This window comes from Erithacus rubecula (assembly GCF_903797595.1).
Source record: "Erithacus rubecula genome assembly, chromosome: 6".
Classification (NCBI taxonomy): domain Eukaryota; kingdom Metazoa; phylum Chordata; class Aves; order Passeriformes; family Muscicapidae; genus Erithacus; species Erithacus rubecula.
Window position 1 is genome coordinate 51,336,079 of NC_136688.1, and position 15,539 is coordinate 51,351,617.

Here is a 15,539-nt window from a genome sequence, read left to right on the forward strand (position 1 = left end):
CTGAGGGTTCATGTCTTGATTACCCTCTTCAAGGTGATCTAGAGGTAGAAGCTGGACATCAGTCTGGAAATAGTAAATCCTCAGTACAGTCCTCAACTAATAAACTGCCTACAGTTACAGGCTTCAGGATTCTGCTTCCTAATTTATAAATACATTCTGAGTTATTCCTCTTCTAGTAACATCTTTAGATCAATCGTTAACTCAGCTTAATTTTTATGATTTTTCATTCCTGAATCCTCAGTGTTAACTACATCTCTTTACAATTCAGAGACCAGAACAAATACAAAGATGCAGCAAACCTCCTGAATGATGCCTTGGCCATCCGTGAAAAGACTTTGGGCAAAGATCATCCAGCGGTTTGTATACATGCAATATTATAATTTTAGGGTTTTTTTCACTGAACTTTTTTCAACTAATTCTAATATCAAACTCAACAGGAAAGGTTTTAAGAGCTGGCTTGTCTTTAAACAGTACAGGTAGGAGGCCACATTGTATTCTTCAGTGCTGTTTCACCATAAATAATTTGCCCATACTTGATTTTGGATTGCCTGGATTTTCTATGGGAAATCAATTTCTGAAGAAAGATTTTAATTTGCTTATTCAAATCACTTTATTATACTCAGATTGAAGGGGGCACTTCTGATTTGATTTACTACTGCTTGTAAATGAAATGTAAATCAAGCTTTTGCAGAATTTATGTGGTATTTTCATAGCCTGTGGGACACTCAAAGTATGGATGCGAGAGGTGCCTTTGTAAGAGAAAAATATGTGAAAATGTGTACTGAATGACATTTCCATAAAGGAAACAAAATTATTTCATGATTTAGGTTTTTCTTTCCTCTCTTGGGTGTATGCATTGAACAATAATTATTTTTTCCCTTGCAAATTTCTAGAGGTCTATCCTGTGCATGGAAAATTTGATAGCATCAGTGCCTTGCAGATGTGCTCATTCATCAAGTACTTATATCAGCAGATTTCGGTGTATTAATGTTTCTCTGCTGTTGACAGGTGGCAGCAACTCTTAACAATCTTGCAGTACTTTATGGTAAACGGGGAAAGTACAAAGAAGCAGAACCGTTGTGTAAGCGAGCTCTGGAAATCAGAGAAAAGGTATGAGTGGCAAATACAGAGCCTCTGAAGGGATTCTATGAAGGAGAAAGCAGTTAAATGCTTGTTTTTTTATGCTTTGGTTGGGTAGATCTGCCAGATAAACTCCAGAGTTAGCAATGCCTCATAGAGGAGTGTCTGAAATTCAAAACAGTAGGAAATTCCAGTAGTGCTACGGAATTGCTGGAGCACTCTGGGTATATGCTAAATTCAGTAACTTGTGAGAAACCTTCTTTGCCTTTTTCCTTCCCCTATAATAGCTAAATAGTTTTTGATTTGACAAGAGCATTGGAATTAAAAAATGAAACTTAGCTAAAATTTTAAAGTTGATTATTCTCTATGTGGATATTTATTTTAGTCCATGAGACTGCATCTTCAGGTTTATATAATACTCTCCATATAATGTTGTTTTGCTACTTAGTTCTTCCTATGGATTGTTCTGCATCATTCTCTGTTTGCAATAGAATTGAGTCCTTTTCATATCTTTGAATTGCAGCTTTTGCTTGTGTCATCCTCATGTTGATTTGAGGAGGAATGAAACTAACAGACTGTTTCTAAATGATTTATTTCTAAACCTTGATGTGATGGTTAGAGAATGTTTTAATGCAGTGTATTTAATTTCCAGGTCCTGGGGAAAGATCACCCTGATGTTGCCAAGCAATTAAATAACTTGGCTTTGCTATGCCAGAATCAGGGTAAATATGAAGAGGTTGAATATTACTATCAGAGGGCACTTGAAATCTACCAAACTAAGCTGGGACCAGATGATCCAAATGTTGCAAAAACAAAGAACAATCTGGTAAGCCTTTCCCAAAGTAGATCTGAGACAAAACTTCTCATGAATTGAAATGCAGTTTTATCCACAATGTATTGTGTTTCTTATTTATAAAGATATAAAAAGCAGTGTGCTGATACCTTTTGGGGGATCTTTTGTTTTTAGGCATCCTGCTATCTAAAACAGGGCAAGTTTAAGCAAGCGGAAACTTTATACAAAGAGATTCTTACTCGCGCTCATGAACGGGAATTTGGCTCTGTAGATGGTAAGAAACTGAGTCCCTAGATTTGAATTTGTTTTATTTTTGTAGTTTTGAAATAAAATTTGCAAGTTAATAGTGTCCTGAGTAAAATTGTCTGCTTTAGGTGGACTTAAAAGGTGAGCTGATAGATGTATTGGAAGTACATTCATCATAAGAAAGTTTTTAGATACAGCACAAATGTTTGATTAAAAAAATACGAGGTAGACTTAGTGGGTTTATGTTTTATGGATTTTGTTTCTGTCATAATTTATCTTACACCTTACTAAACTAAATTTTGGTATTTTTGTGGAGGCAGAAAAATGTGCGTCATTTTCTAGTCACAGGAAAAAGTCAGTGCAGGATTTTTAGTGACATAAATAAAGACATTGTTAATGCAAGCCCTCCATTAGCACATTTATAGAATGGGGAAAATACGTTTAAATTGGGGTTACACTGTACATTGAAGTCATGTGCATTTTGTAAACTAAAAAACCCAGTAAAAGAACTTTCATTGCATTCCATGACAGTAGCATATGCACCACTTAGTAGATGTCAAAGTAGTTGTTAGGATAAAAGAAATAAATTCATGTTTTCTAGTGCAGAACTAGACACATGACAAATGGGTGGCAGTATATACTGACTTCAAAGCTTCTCAGAAGTAACTGTTTCTAAGTTCAGATAAGAAAAGGAGACAGAATTGTAGAACTGTAAAAGAGGTGTGTGTTTTATTTATCTGCTCCTTCTAGTATGGACAATAAGGGGTTTTTGTGGCAATAATATAATTCCCTGGTTCACAGCTTCATTTCAGAGTGGTGAAAATCAAACTATCAATACCTTGTAGTTTTGTTCTCCTGTAAAATACTTTTCTTGTTTCACCAGATGAAAATAAGCCTATCTGGATGCATGCAGAAGAGAGGGAAGAATGCAAAGTAAGACCATTGTCATCAATCTCTTCTGGAGCTTATATTCTTTAAGTTGCAAATCAGATACTTTTTTTCAACAATACCTCTGTTCTAGGGAAAGCAAAAAGATGGCACATCTTTTGGAGAATATGGTGGCTGGTACAAAGCTTGCAAAGTTGACAGGTGAGTAATGTATTTAAAGCACAAACAAGTCATTAATACTCAGCATCTCAGATTAAAGCATTTTTAAAAATGAAACCAAAGCAGGTTAGGACTATAAAAACTAAAGTATTAAAAATTCCAGGCCCAAGACTGATTTTCAAGAGTACAGCAGCAGTTTTTAAGTCCTGAGGCTGCTTTTGCTTGAGGCTGGTTAGATAGATCCAATAAGTGACATAAAATTGCAGCAGTTGTGTTCTTGGCAGTCCTTCAGGGGGCAGGTAGGTCACCTTTCCTTTGTACCCTCCTTGGCACTCCTGCCCTCCCTGCCTCTGCAAAGCCTCTGGAGAGGGCCAAAAATGAGGCTGCAAATAACTGCACCTTTACTTACCTAGCTGGCACAAGAAAACAAAGCTGAACTGCCACAACTAAAGCATTATTTGAGTTTCTAAAGCTTCAAGAATATGGTTCTGTGATTGACAGTTTAAAGTGAAATAAGAGAAACAAGGATTTCAATTTGGATTATAGTTTGTGAAATTTTTTCTGTTTGCTCTAATTTTGTTCTATTTCTGAAACTTTTTTAGCATGTGGGTGGTGCAGTATGAAAAAACCTGCAGCTTGTACTGATAGTCAGTGAGGGTTTTTTGTTTATTGAGTATTTGAATGCTCATGTTTAACAAGCATCATAGCCTTTGTACTGTTGAAATCTTTTATTTTCTCCATCCTGAGTTCTGTGTGCAATACATTTTGTTAATTTATTTTTCATGTACTTGTTCATTTTGACATGCATTTTAACATTCTGCATGAGAAAATCTTTTCTCTGTTGTTACTAGAGCAGAACTTCACTCAAAAATACTGTGACTGAGCTAATTCTGTGCCATTGAAACAAAAAATGTCTTGATGGAGTGTGAGACTTGTTAATGAAATGGGCAGTTTTTTTGCTTTTGTTGTTCAAGCATGGTTTGAATGCATAGAAACTGCAAATAGGTGTTAAGTAAAAGCTGATGAAAGAAACTGTTAATTATTTTTGTGACTAACACATGGTACAGTAATGACCTTTATGCATGAATAAGCATATTTTTGGAAGCTGCATTAATTATTCAGTTGGATACACTCATCTAGAGCTCAATTTTCACCTTGAGGTGCAGCTGAGGAGCACAATGTTTTAGCATTCCAGTTTCAGGGATGTTGGCTAGTCACAGGGTGAGATATTGATACTCTTTGAAGGGGGTCAGCAGGTTATTGTGTATACATAAAGTACAGTATAGTGTATTTCAAGCTAGAATAAATTATTACAAAAATAGGATAAACACCATATTAATTTAAGCTTTTATTAGTGAATTGAGAAGAGTTTACTGTGTGAGTATATATTTTACATAGAGTTATTTTTCTTTTCTTTCAATAGTCCAACAGTAACAACTACTTTAAAGAACCTTGGGGCACTTTACAGACGACAGGGCAAATTTGAAGCTGCTGAAACATTAGAAGAGGCAGCAATGAGATCTCGTAAACAGGCAAGTATGAAAATTCACTTTAATCATGTTTCTGCAGTGTGGTCATGCAGGTTTTCAACTTCATGTATGCAGAATGTAGAAACTTGCAGTGCTTAGTCACCCTCTAATTTCAGACTGAACTAGTGATAAACTGATACATCCTAACACTTGCAGTTTGGTTAATTGTTTGGGCAGTGCCACCATGTACTGGGGTCATGATTCAAGCTGGGGGTGAAATTATGTGGAAAATGAAAGAAGAGAAAACATGTTGGCCAGCAGTCTTCATTTGGCTGCTGGTACTGGGAAACTGACTGGGTGAAAATGGGGAGGTTCTGCTGGAAATCTCCTTTGGTAATCATGCTGTTCTGTTTTTAATAAGAAGCTGTCAGACTTATAAATGTTCAGTTTCTGCATACAACTGACTAACTAACAGAAATCTTTTGTTATTTTTGTAAACTAATGGGATAGCTATTATAATTTTTTCCCTTCTCTTAGAATGTGGAAGAGAATTTGGGTTTGTTTAGTTTGTTGGCTTTTTTTTTTCTTTCCCTTTGGATCGTTTGATACAATGTCTTTATAAAAAGTTCTAAGGCTGGACAAGAAAACATGGGCTGTCGGTGTTAAAAAATGGGAAGCAAAATAAGAAAATACAGGTAAACAGACATGAAAGTTCGTAGTTTCTTTTTTTTTTTTAAATATGAGAATAAATAAGACTTGTATTTTTTCTAGAAGCTTGCTGCTGACTCAATTTTTAAGGATTCTTCAGAATTTCACTGCATTATAAATCACCTATACCATTAATCCATAATATATGGCAGTATACACACCCCTAGATTTAGATGTGTAGGAGATAATGCTGTGTTACAGCAGCACTTTAGCACTGCCTTTTTATTCTGGGTCATTCAAGTAATGCTCTTCACTTAGGGAAAAACAGTTACATGGGAACAAGAACCTGACATCTCCATGCCACTAAAGCAACTTTCATTCTTTTTCACACACTTTTGAGAATTTTGGCATCCTTTTCACTTTCTGTATTGTATTTGGCTTTATGGGTTTGCCACATGCATCCCTGTTGCTTTTGCTAATAGTCCTGTACTGTAGAAGCTGCAGAATGTTTTGTAAAGTATAAGGCATTCATCTGGGATCTTTTGCTGTCAGCAAATAATGGTTATGATATGGAGAAGGATTATTATAAAGGAGACAAAACTGAAAATAAGTATGATTTAAGTTTTGGTATTTTCTAGTTTCTGTGTTAAAGATTTTGCCTTTAGTGCAGGATTTTCATAGGAGGTACTTCAGCACTTTTAAGACATTTTAAGGATTATTTGATAGTTGATAGACATGCTTTAATACAAAGTAAATATATTGACCATATATTTAGTATGTTTATTACAATTTTGTGTTTTATGTCATTTCTTTTTGAAGGAAAATTATAGTAATGCTAGGTATTCTATGTCAGCATTTTTTAAATAACACAACCTGTTTCTGAGGTACTAGATATTCAGACACCTCTTCACAGGTGAGTGAAAACTGCATCATTTGATGGGTGGAAAACTTGAGAATTACATTGATGGCTCATGATCAGTAAATTGCTTAAATATTTAAATGATTGCCAGATTGCTTCGGGTAACCACAAGGCTCAGACAAGCAATAAGAAAAGAAGAAAAGAATGGCAATTCTTTTGGAAATGCAGGGAATTCTCAAAGTGCCAAACTGTGCACTTCATTGCAGTTTAGAAAGGGCAACTCAGCTGCTGTCTGAAAGCAGAATCGGACTGATGGAATTGTGGGTTGGTTTTACCTCTCGCTTGGCGCGGTTGTTGTGTGTAAGTTGTAGATTAACAGAGTTTGTAACAAGATAAAGCCTCTTCCCATTCTATCAAATTCTCAGGGTCTTGACAATGTTCACAAACAGAGAGTGGCCGAGGTGCTGAATGACCCTGAGAGCATGGAGAAGCGGCGGAGCAGAGAGAGCCTCAACGTGGATGTGGTAAAGTACGAGAGTGGCCCTGATGGCGGCGAGGAAGTGAGTATGAGCGTAGAGTGGAACGGGGTAAGTACAGTACACAGTTGGACAGAATAGCCTAGGAAACCACCTCCTAACAACTAGGGCTGTCCACTCACCAGCCTGCTGTGCCTTCAGGAGTTTCCTGCTTGATCTACACTGGATTTTGTAATTTCGTAGAATCAGTTAATAAATGAAGAATAACGTTTTGTCTGTCATAATGCTAAAAAAACTCGTAATATTTTAAAATTTTAAGGCATCTTTTCTGTTGCTGTCCTGAATGGTGACATTTCTGCAAAAATCCCAAGCAGTTGTATTTAAGGCTAAGTTGTGTAATGCTGATTGAGTGTCCTGGTTGTGTTCTGGTGTACAATTGCTTGTCAGTGGTTTGTTTTTACTGGTAGAAATATTCTGGCAATTAACTCACTTTTGCTTTTTTCCTTTTGGTGCCCTATTTGTTTGTAATTTAAATGTTTATTTAAAAATACTTCATCAGCTGAAATCACAAAGAACATGTGCTATGGAAATACACTGAGTGTCAGCAGTTTCAGAGTAAATTAAAATGACCAGTGTAACACTAAAATAGTTCTATTCTCCTCCTTACCCAGCTTGCTGGAGGAAGGAGCACAGCTTTTCAGGCTGCTCTTCAGTCTGTTTTAAGAGGCAGTGCCATCACATAACAATGTGATGGTGACTTCATGATGTTCCCATATTAAAATTGGTCTGGAGCCAGGACTTGTTCCTATTTGTTTCCCATGTATTGGCTTCACTGTGTTACACTGATTGTCATAAAGTAAAAGCATATATATAGTATGTATATATATATATATAATGGGATTGCACGTGCATTTTTCTAACCATTGTTTTCCTTTGAATTTTGAGGACAGTGCAAGCTTTCAGTTATGACCTGGCTTATGTAGTTTGCTTCTGTCACCAGCTTTCCCATGTTTTATCCCATTGCTGGCAATGGGATACATATTGCACTCTTAACTAACTCCCAGCTGCAGTTCTGCTGAAAATACTGTCTTAGATTATAAAAGTGATGTTGCTTTTGCTGTATGGGAGGGGAAGTAGCCTACTTTGCAATATTGAGTGTTCTGAAGCTTCATTTCTCTTACAAAAGCAATCTTTTTCTCCCTATCTTTTTGTAAGCCACATGAGACAAAGCTTAGCATTCCAAAGAGACCTTGAGAAAACATGTAGTGCTTTAGTCTTAAAGGAGAATGTTCTTTCCATCTTTGCTTTTATCTCTTTATTACTGTTTTCTTGGCATTGGTGTTCTCAGTGCCAAGACAGTCAATCAGCATCTATTGTGAATTAATATTGCATCATTAATAAAGCCAAGGTCAAGTTTAATAACTCTCTTTTTAATTTTCATTTTGCCCGTTCAGCATTAGAACTGTGTACTGTACTCCTCCCTTAATTTTTGCTATACTTTGCATGACTGTATGTTCTAAATGGATTAAACTTTTTTCTTTTATTGACATTAATGCATGCAGGGTTTGGATGGAAAGGGCCTTCTGGGGAAAAGCAATAGACAGTATTTCTAGGTCAATATTTGAATCTAACTCGGTGATAAAATTTACTGAAAAATTAAATTTTGACATCTCAGGGTAAGCAAACTTCATTTTTAGTGTGCTGAAGTGGCATTGCTTCATTTTCATCTTCGTTATTTCTTTTTTCTCCCTCTTAAGAGAAGGTATTTTGTATTACATGTTCTATGTGAAGTGGGCAACTTTCTCTCCCTCCCCTTTGCAAGTGTTTCTCTCAGTGATGTTCTTCCCTCTTCTTTATATTGTGTAGCTTTTTTTACCCTCATGTGTTCCCTCCAGACAAAATACTCTGATTCATGAAGTGTAGTAGAATCTTTTATTTGTGTCTGCAGAGCCTGATGAGAGGCCTGGCTTTTCCATTTCAATTCTTCTGAAGTGGTCAAGCTGACTCTGTCTGAGAAAATAGGTGGAGTATGCAAAGGGACAAATACAACAAAATTCTGTCAGAAGATGTAATTAAGGGCCTTCCATATGTAATGTAATCCATATTAAGCATTGCAGGCTTTGATGTAATGTCTTACACTCTTAAAAAAAACATAAATATCTATTGAAGTAAATTTGCCACTAACTAGTAAAACAGACACATTTAAGTGCATCTTTACATGTCACTTGTAAAATTCATGACTTAAAGTGAACAGGAGATACTTGAAAATGTAAAGAAATGCTTGGCCTTAAAAATGTAAGGGGGGAAGGCCAAGATTTCAATCCCTTACTATACTTTTATATAAAAAATAAATGAGTACCTGTAACTGACATTTTTGTAAACTGATCTTGCAGCCTGCTGCAGGACAGATGAAAATCTTTGTGCTACTCATTGCAGTGCTCGTAGTGTGAGGAATTATCTTTTCATGACTCTAAGCCATTATGCTTAAGAGACACAGGCTTTTGGGCAGGTAAGTCTACTTCCAGGAGTGAAGGGAAAACTATGGATTTCACTACCAAAGACAAGAGTTACTCTTGTTTAAGTAAGTGTCAGACAGTGGGATGTTGTAGCAGACAAAGTACAGGAGATGGTGAGGTGGGGAGGTGTGAACAGCAGCCATAAGGTGATTCTCCTTCTGAATAACATAAAAATTGGCAATTCAACTTGGCCACAAAAACAGCTCATAAGTTTGTTTTTTGTTTATTCTGGACTCAGGAAAGTTTGGGGTTTTTATCCTGAGCTCATATTTTAGAAGTGTTTGCTTAATCAAGCAGTCAGTGTTTAACTTAGGAGTTGGATATTTTTATTTCAGATTTGAAGTACCCAACAGCTTGTCTGCTTATTCCTAATGTTTTAGTTGAGTTTACTGTATAGAGTTATACCCTATACCTACCAAATTTATCTTGCCTTTGGATTGTTTTCATTGCTCTAATATTGCTGATTGCAGACCACAGGAATAATTAGCCTTTTCACTAATCTAATACTTCTAACTATTTAGATTTCATTTTATTCAATCCTGAAAGGCTAAAGTCTCTCTTTTAAGTGTGAACAACATATGCAATTTAGTTTGCAACATAAATACTCAGATTTAGATCTTCTAATCACTCGATAGCAAGGCATTTTGACATTTCCAAGGATAATTTTGGTTGCTGTTCATTCAAGTTGCTACAGGTAAAGGATCTCAGGACAGGTATCATGAACCTATCAATAATGGTCTCTGCATTGCACAAAGAATGGAAAGTGTGCAAATTGAATCATGGTTTATTTTAAAGATGCACTTTTTCAGCTGCCTCACTGCATTAGGGACAGTAGAGAAAATTCAACTTGGATTAAATATATAGACACAAACACAGCTATGTCCTAAAAATATTTGTGAAAGTGAATTGACCCAGCCCACTTGGATTCTAGTTCCTTAAGGGAGTGAAGAGAATTTTGTCTGGAGGTTAGGTGAAGACCTCTTTCTTCTTGCACTTTTCTTTCAAGGAAAATTCGTGACAGAAGTTAAAGCTGAAATGAATGCACTTTGCTCTATTCTTTTTTTTTTTCCCTTTTATTTTTTTGGTGTGTTAATGTCAGCTGAAAAAAGATCCTTTTTGTTGTTCATGAAATGTAATGGCAAAGCTATTTCTTGTTAAAGGTGTTTCATATTTTATACAAATTCTAACTTGAATGCACAGCATCAGTCATGCTCATTTGTCAGTCCCATCTCAGTGCTGTAGGTGAAACTGCATAAAGATGTAGGTTCTGGTAATTGCAAGGGCCTGCACTTTGTACTTAAGAGCTGTACAAATAGTTACTCTGGAAAAAAAGCTTTGAACGTGACCTAGAAATACTGTAAACTAACTGTTCAAAATGGAAAACTGTTGAATTTTTCCCAACAGTTTCATTCAGTTTTTCTCTCTCCATTTCTGACAGGCCTAGATGCCTTTTGTGATTCTTATACTGTCTCCTGCATGACGGGCGTGCACCATCTTCAAGCTTTAACTTCTCTCTTCAGTACTGACTGCTGTGTTTTAGCAAACCCCTTAAGATTCTTGTCAGAGCTACACTTCCCTCTAAACTGGCCATTCCTTCAGTGCTGGTGTTGTTTTTGGTTTTCTATTTCTGTACCTGTGTAGCTTTGCCAGATATGTATCTAGTCATACCAAATGTTATTACAACCATTTGCTGTGTAATACATTAGTAAAAAAAAAAAAACAAACAAGTAACAATGACCTTTATAAGTAGCTGTTCACTATGGAATAAAGGTAGTTAAAAGTATCACACAAGGTATTATTGAAATGGCATGATGGTGATCTTTACAGGAGAAAAACCAAACCGTAAAAGTAAAGCATGTTCTCCAAGTGCTTTAAAATGTATTTAGAGACCTATTATATGGTTAACATCAATATGGAACTCTGGATGTCTTCACTTACAATTATTCTAAAGTAGCATTGCTGTTTAGTCTTTGTGTGAGATTTTGGCAATTATGCTTTTCTCTACTAATCTTGGTGTTCAGTGATTTGTGTATTTGTCTTTCTAACTTCTAATAAACTCACTCCAACTCAGGTGTCTGTCTTTGCTTAGTAGTGCTTTTTTCTTTTTCAACTCTTCTTTCATAATCACATAGGCTTACTGTGGAGTAGGAAGTGGTCACTTCTAATCTTACTAAACTGTTGGGGTTTTGTGAGAGTAAAACATTTAAAAATAGAATTGTGGTCACTCTTGAGAGTTTCTCTGGGTCAGCACAGCAGTGTAATAGTTGAATGCAATATATGAAAAATTAATTTCATTGTGGTTTACATTTTCTTTGGTAAAAGTTAAAAAAGAAGCACAGGACTTCGACCATAAGTATTCTGATTAGAAATATTTTTTGTTTAGAGATTTTAGGGTTAATTAAATATGTTTGCAAGTAATATAGTTATTTATTAAGAACAAAGCACATTTCTCTTAGACTGATGGGATGCTTTTGCTTGGGGCTTGTACTCTGTTAACCATGGTGTGCTCATTTGAAATGGTGGTGGTGAATTGTTGGACTACTGTGGTGGGTTTTTATTAATGATGAATTGTGGCTTGAGCATGTCTTCACCTTTAGAAATCTTTGTTACACTGTGGAAGGACCTCTTTTGCTTTGCTAAAGTTGTGGCATATGGTATTACACATTTAAGTAAATGTATATAGTATGATCATATATTAATATCAATGAAAAGGTAATAATTCATCAGTGCAATGTTTTCCAGCCAGGCTAGTGGGAGGGCAGCAGGCTGCTGCAGGCTCACCTGTGCTCAATCTCTTTCAGGATGGCACTGGATCCCTAAAGCGCAGCGGCTCCTTTAGCAAGCTCCGCGCGTCCCTGAGGCGCAGCAGTGAGAAGCTGGTTAGGAAGCTGAAGGGAGGCAATTCCCGGGACAGTGAACCAAAGAACCCAGGGTAATTCATTGTCTGTTCCTGTGCTGCTGTCCTTGGTCTGTGCCCCACTGTAGCCTAGGGTAGTTCCTAGGGCAGTGTTCCCTTCCCTGCTTAGCTAACTGCGTATCATACACAGCTATATCTTAAAGAAAAATAAAATAGGAATGACTTCTTAAACTTCCATTGTAAGTTCTGTAATATCAGAGGATTTATATTTGCTTGTAAGAATTAATTCTATTTAAAAAATAATTTTTTTCTTTTTGCTGCTTTATCTACTTGAAGATTAGAAAAGCTTCGTAGAACTACTGATAAATGTTACCTGCAAAACCATTCTTTTCACACAGCAGTGGAGAATAATAAATGTTACTGATTTTTATAGTAAAGCCTGAGTACAGTAAACCCACAACTGACATTCTTGATATGGCTTAGTATCTTGATATATTCTTGATGCAGCTTTATATATTGCTGTGAGCATAGAGAAAATTTCCAACTGAAGCCCCTCTTGGTTTCTATTTTTGGAAAACTCGGATGTCAGAGAGCAGAGGAGAATGTTGAAAAGCTTGAGCTTAGTTGTTCATCTTACATTTTGGCCTCAATGAGGTCTGGTAAAAATCCACATTTACTGAGTCTGACTGCTCACTCTTCCCAACTTACCATATGATGATGGATTTGAATGTATATAGTATTTCTTATGAATCCATAAAATCATTCAACTGCTGCAGAGTTGAAATGTTAAAATGCAACTAGTGCTTTTCATAGTGACAATTTTGGGTGTTCCCCTGACCCCCAACACAATTGCAGTCAATTTTACAGGGCTTTTTGCCCATGTTGTGGAAAACTAGAACTCATTTAATTGACAGGAAACTGTGTGAACTTGTGCTTTAAAAAGTCTTATTGGAGAACTTGGGGTAGCTTCTGATGGAGCAACTAAATCTGAGTAATGTACTTGATGATGATAATGATGGTATTACTTGAGACAGTGACCTGGAGGCAGGATCTCCCTGTGTTCCTGAAAGTGCTCCAGTGAAGTTTTGTCTTTTTTTTTATGGCTGTAAAACATTAAGTACTGGAGCAGTACATGTAGAATTAGCTTCTTTGCATATCTGTTTCAAATTCAGCCTGATCTGAATTTTAGAGCTATTACTTTAAATTCCACTGCTAGACACTTGATGTTGAAGGCACTGAATAGAATTGAAGGTCAAAATTCCTTTGCATTTATACCATCATAAAGAACTATCTCTGAAAAAAGGGTTTGGGAATAAACTATGGAAAGCAGAAGATTAGAAGGAAATGTGTAAATGTAAAATGTTTTAAGGAAAACAAACAAAGGCAAGCCAAAATAGAATAAAAGAGAGAATTTCTTCTTCAGTATTAGCTTTGTACATTGGTTTTATATTTCTATTCAGTTCTGTCCAGAGTTCATATGTCATAGTTCAGGTATCTCATTGTATGAATAGATACATTTATTAATAGATAATTTTGCATTTTCTCCTCATTTTTGTGAGATGTGGAAAGGCTTTCAGTTTCACAAAAGCCAGGAGGTTCATTCCTTATTCTCTGTAGTATTTATAGCTAACTCTTTCAGCAGGTAAAGTAACTCTATGTTTATAGGTGTAGAACTGAAGATATTTGGCTTTGCAGTGCCTGTTACTGTCTCCACTTGAGTTGTGTTACCTGACCAGAGTTCCCTCCCACCTTAACATGAGTTACCTGTGGGGTCTGTAGCACCTGATGAGATTGCCTCTGATGAAGGCATTCATGTGAAACAAAATGGAAAGCAAAGCAGTATCTTCCTTACTTTCCCTTTCTGACAAAATCATCTTGTTTTTAAATGTCACCATAGTTCTCCAGGAATAATTTATTCTTAAAACTTGCAGTAAGTGTATTGCATTGACAGGCTTTTATGTAGATAGGCACTTTCAGTGTATAGGACAATAAATACTATAATTTCTGTTCTTGCAATAAATAGAGTTTTAAAATCCTAATTTATATTATCTGGTTTTAATAACAAATGCAGATATTTCTGGTATTAAACACCAGCTTTGTGGGTCATAAAGCATAGCTTACATATTGATATTCCAAGAAATCATTTTGATTTCATTTTATGAGGAAACTTTAGCGAATAGGATTTTTTTTCTCCTCTGAGTGTAACAAAAGGCATATTCAGTTGTTACCATGCAGACCTTTGGGTTTTAGTGTGCTTGATAGCTGAATATTTCAATACAGACATAGCACACACATAAAGTGAAGGCAGCCACTTTAGGTGGAATACATCTGTGTCTCCCTCCTTAACAGTGCATTCCCTGCCTGTGTTTCAAGGAAGGCTTTATTCTGAACTTGATTTACACCTCTTGTTTATTCTCTGCTTCTCTAAATAGGAATTGACAGTGCTGGTGTGAGCACTGAGTGAGAAATACTTGAATAACAATACACTCACAGGATGAAAGAAGGACTTAGTGTCCATGTTGTTGCTTGATACAGAAGGTTGAAGAGAGTAAAATGGAAAACTCATCAGGGAAATTGTTTCTTTACAATCCTGCAAATGTCTTTTTAACAAATAACAAGTATCTTAAAACTGGTATTTGAAACATGCAACAACTGAAGGAAGGTATCAATTCTTTATCATATTTCAGAGTTCAGTTCTGTAATAATTCAACTTTCTTATTTGTTCACTTCAAAAATCTTGATCATACAGCAGAACAGTTAAGATTTCTAATCTAAAAGGGAAAAAAAGAAGCTTTTATTATTGCTATTATTTATTCACCAAAAAAATACCTGCATATTCTTTGTGGAGTCATGTTTGTAACATGGAGGGAACTAAAAGTGCATTTGCCAGACTAAAGTTCTTAAAAATGTTGATTTAAACAAACCCAGAGAAACAAAAGACCAACCCACAAACAAAGTAGTATCTCAGGTATGAGTAATTTTCTTTCTAATTGGCACTTTAGCAAGAACCTAAAATATGTGTGAGAACTTGCACTGGTGGATTTTCTGTTTCCCTGAAATGTTTTCCATAAACCTTTATGCTCTTCTGGAGAGTTTTCTGTAACATTTTGTTTGTTTTACAGATTAACTTCCTTTGACTTCCATATATAACCCTTGTTGTACCTGTTTCCTTGAATAAATGAGAGGTGTACACCATGCATGAGTCCTTGCCTTGTTGTTGCTAACACTCATGTCAAATAATTCAAATTGTGTGCTTCTGGCTTTGGAAACACCCAGATGTAGTGCTGGGGAGAGCCAGCCAGGCTGTGTGTGGCAGCTGCTGCCCTGTGTTTTGGTTCATTGTCCTGCTAAGCTTTTGCTTTACCAAAGCATTTAAAATTTGTGCTTTGACTGTTGGAAGTGTTGCTTCAGTAGAAAGAAAATCTGGTTAATATCTAAAGTGATCAGTATGGATAAACCTTTCCATGTTCCTGGAAAGTTTGCTTTAGCCAGTTGTCCCAAGCTGCAGGGAGCACTGCAGGGTTAGGGCTCCTTGTCTTGTGACCAGT

The 15,539-nt window shown here is 36.1% G+C and overlaps 1 protein-coding gene across 8 annotated transcripts in view; it reads left to right on the forward strand.

Annotated features, from left to right (window-relative positions):
- KLC1 (kinesin light chain 1) overlaps positions 1 to 15,539 on the forward strand; it is a 45,532-nt gene that overhangs the window by 24,868 nt on the left and 5,125 nt on the right. For 3 of the 8 annotated variants that reach the window (XM_079308906.1, XM_079308907.1, XM_079308911.1), the window contains 9 exons: positions 269 to 356; positions 1,009 to 1,110; positions 1,733 to 1,906; positions 2,048 to 2,147; positions 3,003 to 3,052; positions 3,141 to 3,208; positions 4,590 to 4,698; positions 6,568 to 6,729; positions 11,936 to 12,066. In XM_079308906.1, coding sequence (XP_079165032.1) covers positions 269 to 356; positions 1,009 to 1,110; positions 1,733 to 1,906; positions 2,048 to 2,147; positions 3,003 to 3,052; positions 3,141 to 3,208; positions 4,590 to 4,698; positions 6,568 to 6,729; positions 11,936 to 12,066 — 984 coding nt within the window. Of the gene's footprint in view, positions 1 to 268; positions 357 to 1,008; positions 1,111 to 1,732; positions 1,907 to 2,047; positions 2,148 to 3,002; positions 3,053 to 3,140; positions 3,209 to 4,589; positions 4,703 to 6,567; positions 6,730 to 10,572; positions 11,207 to 11,935; positions 12,067 to 15,539 lie in introns of those variants that run through there. The other 5 variants (XM_079308909.1, XM_079308912.1, XM_079308908.1 and 2 more) reach the window with 4 other exon arrangements.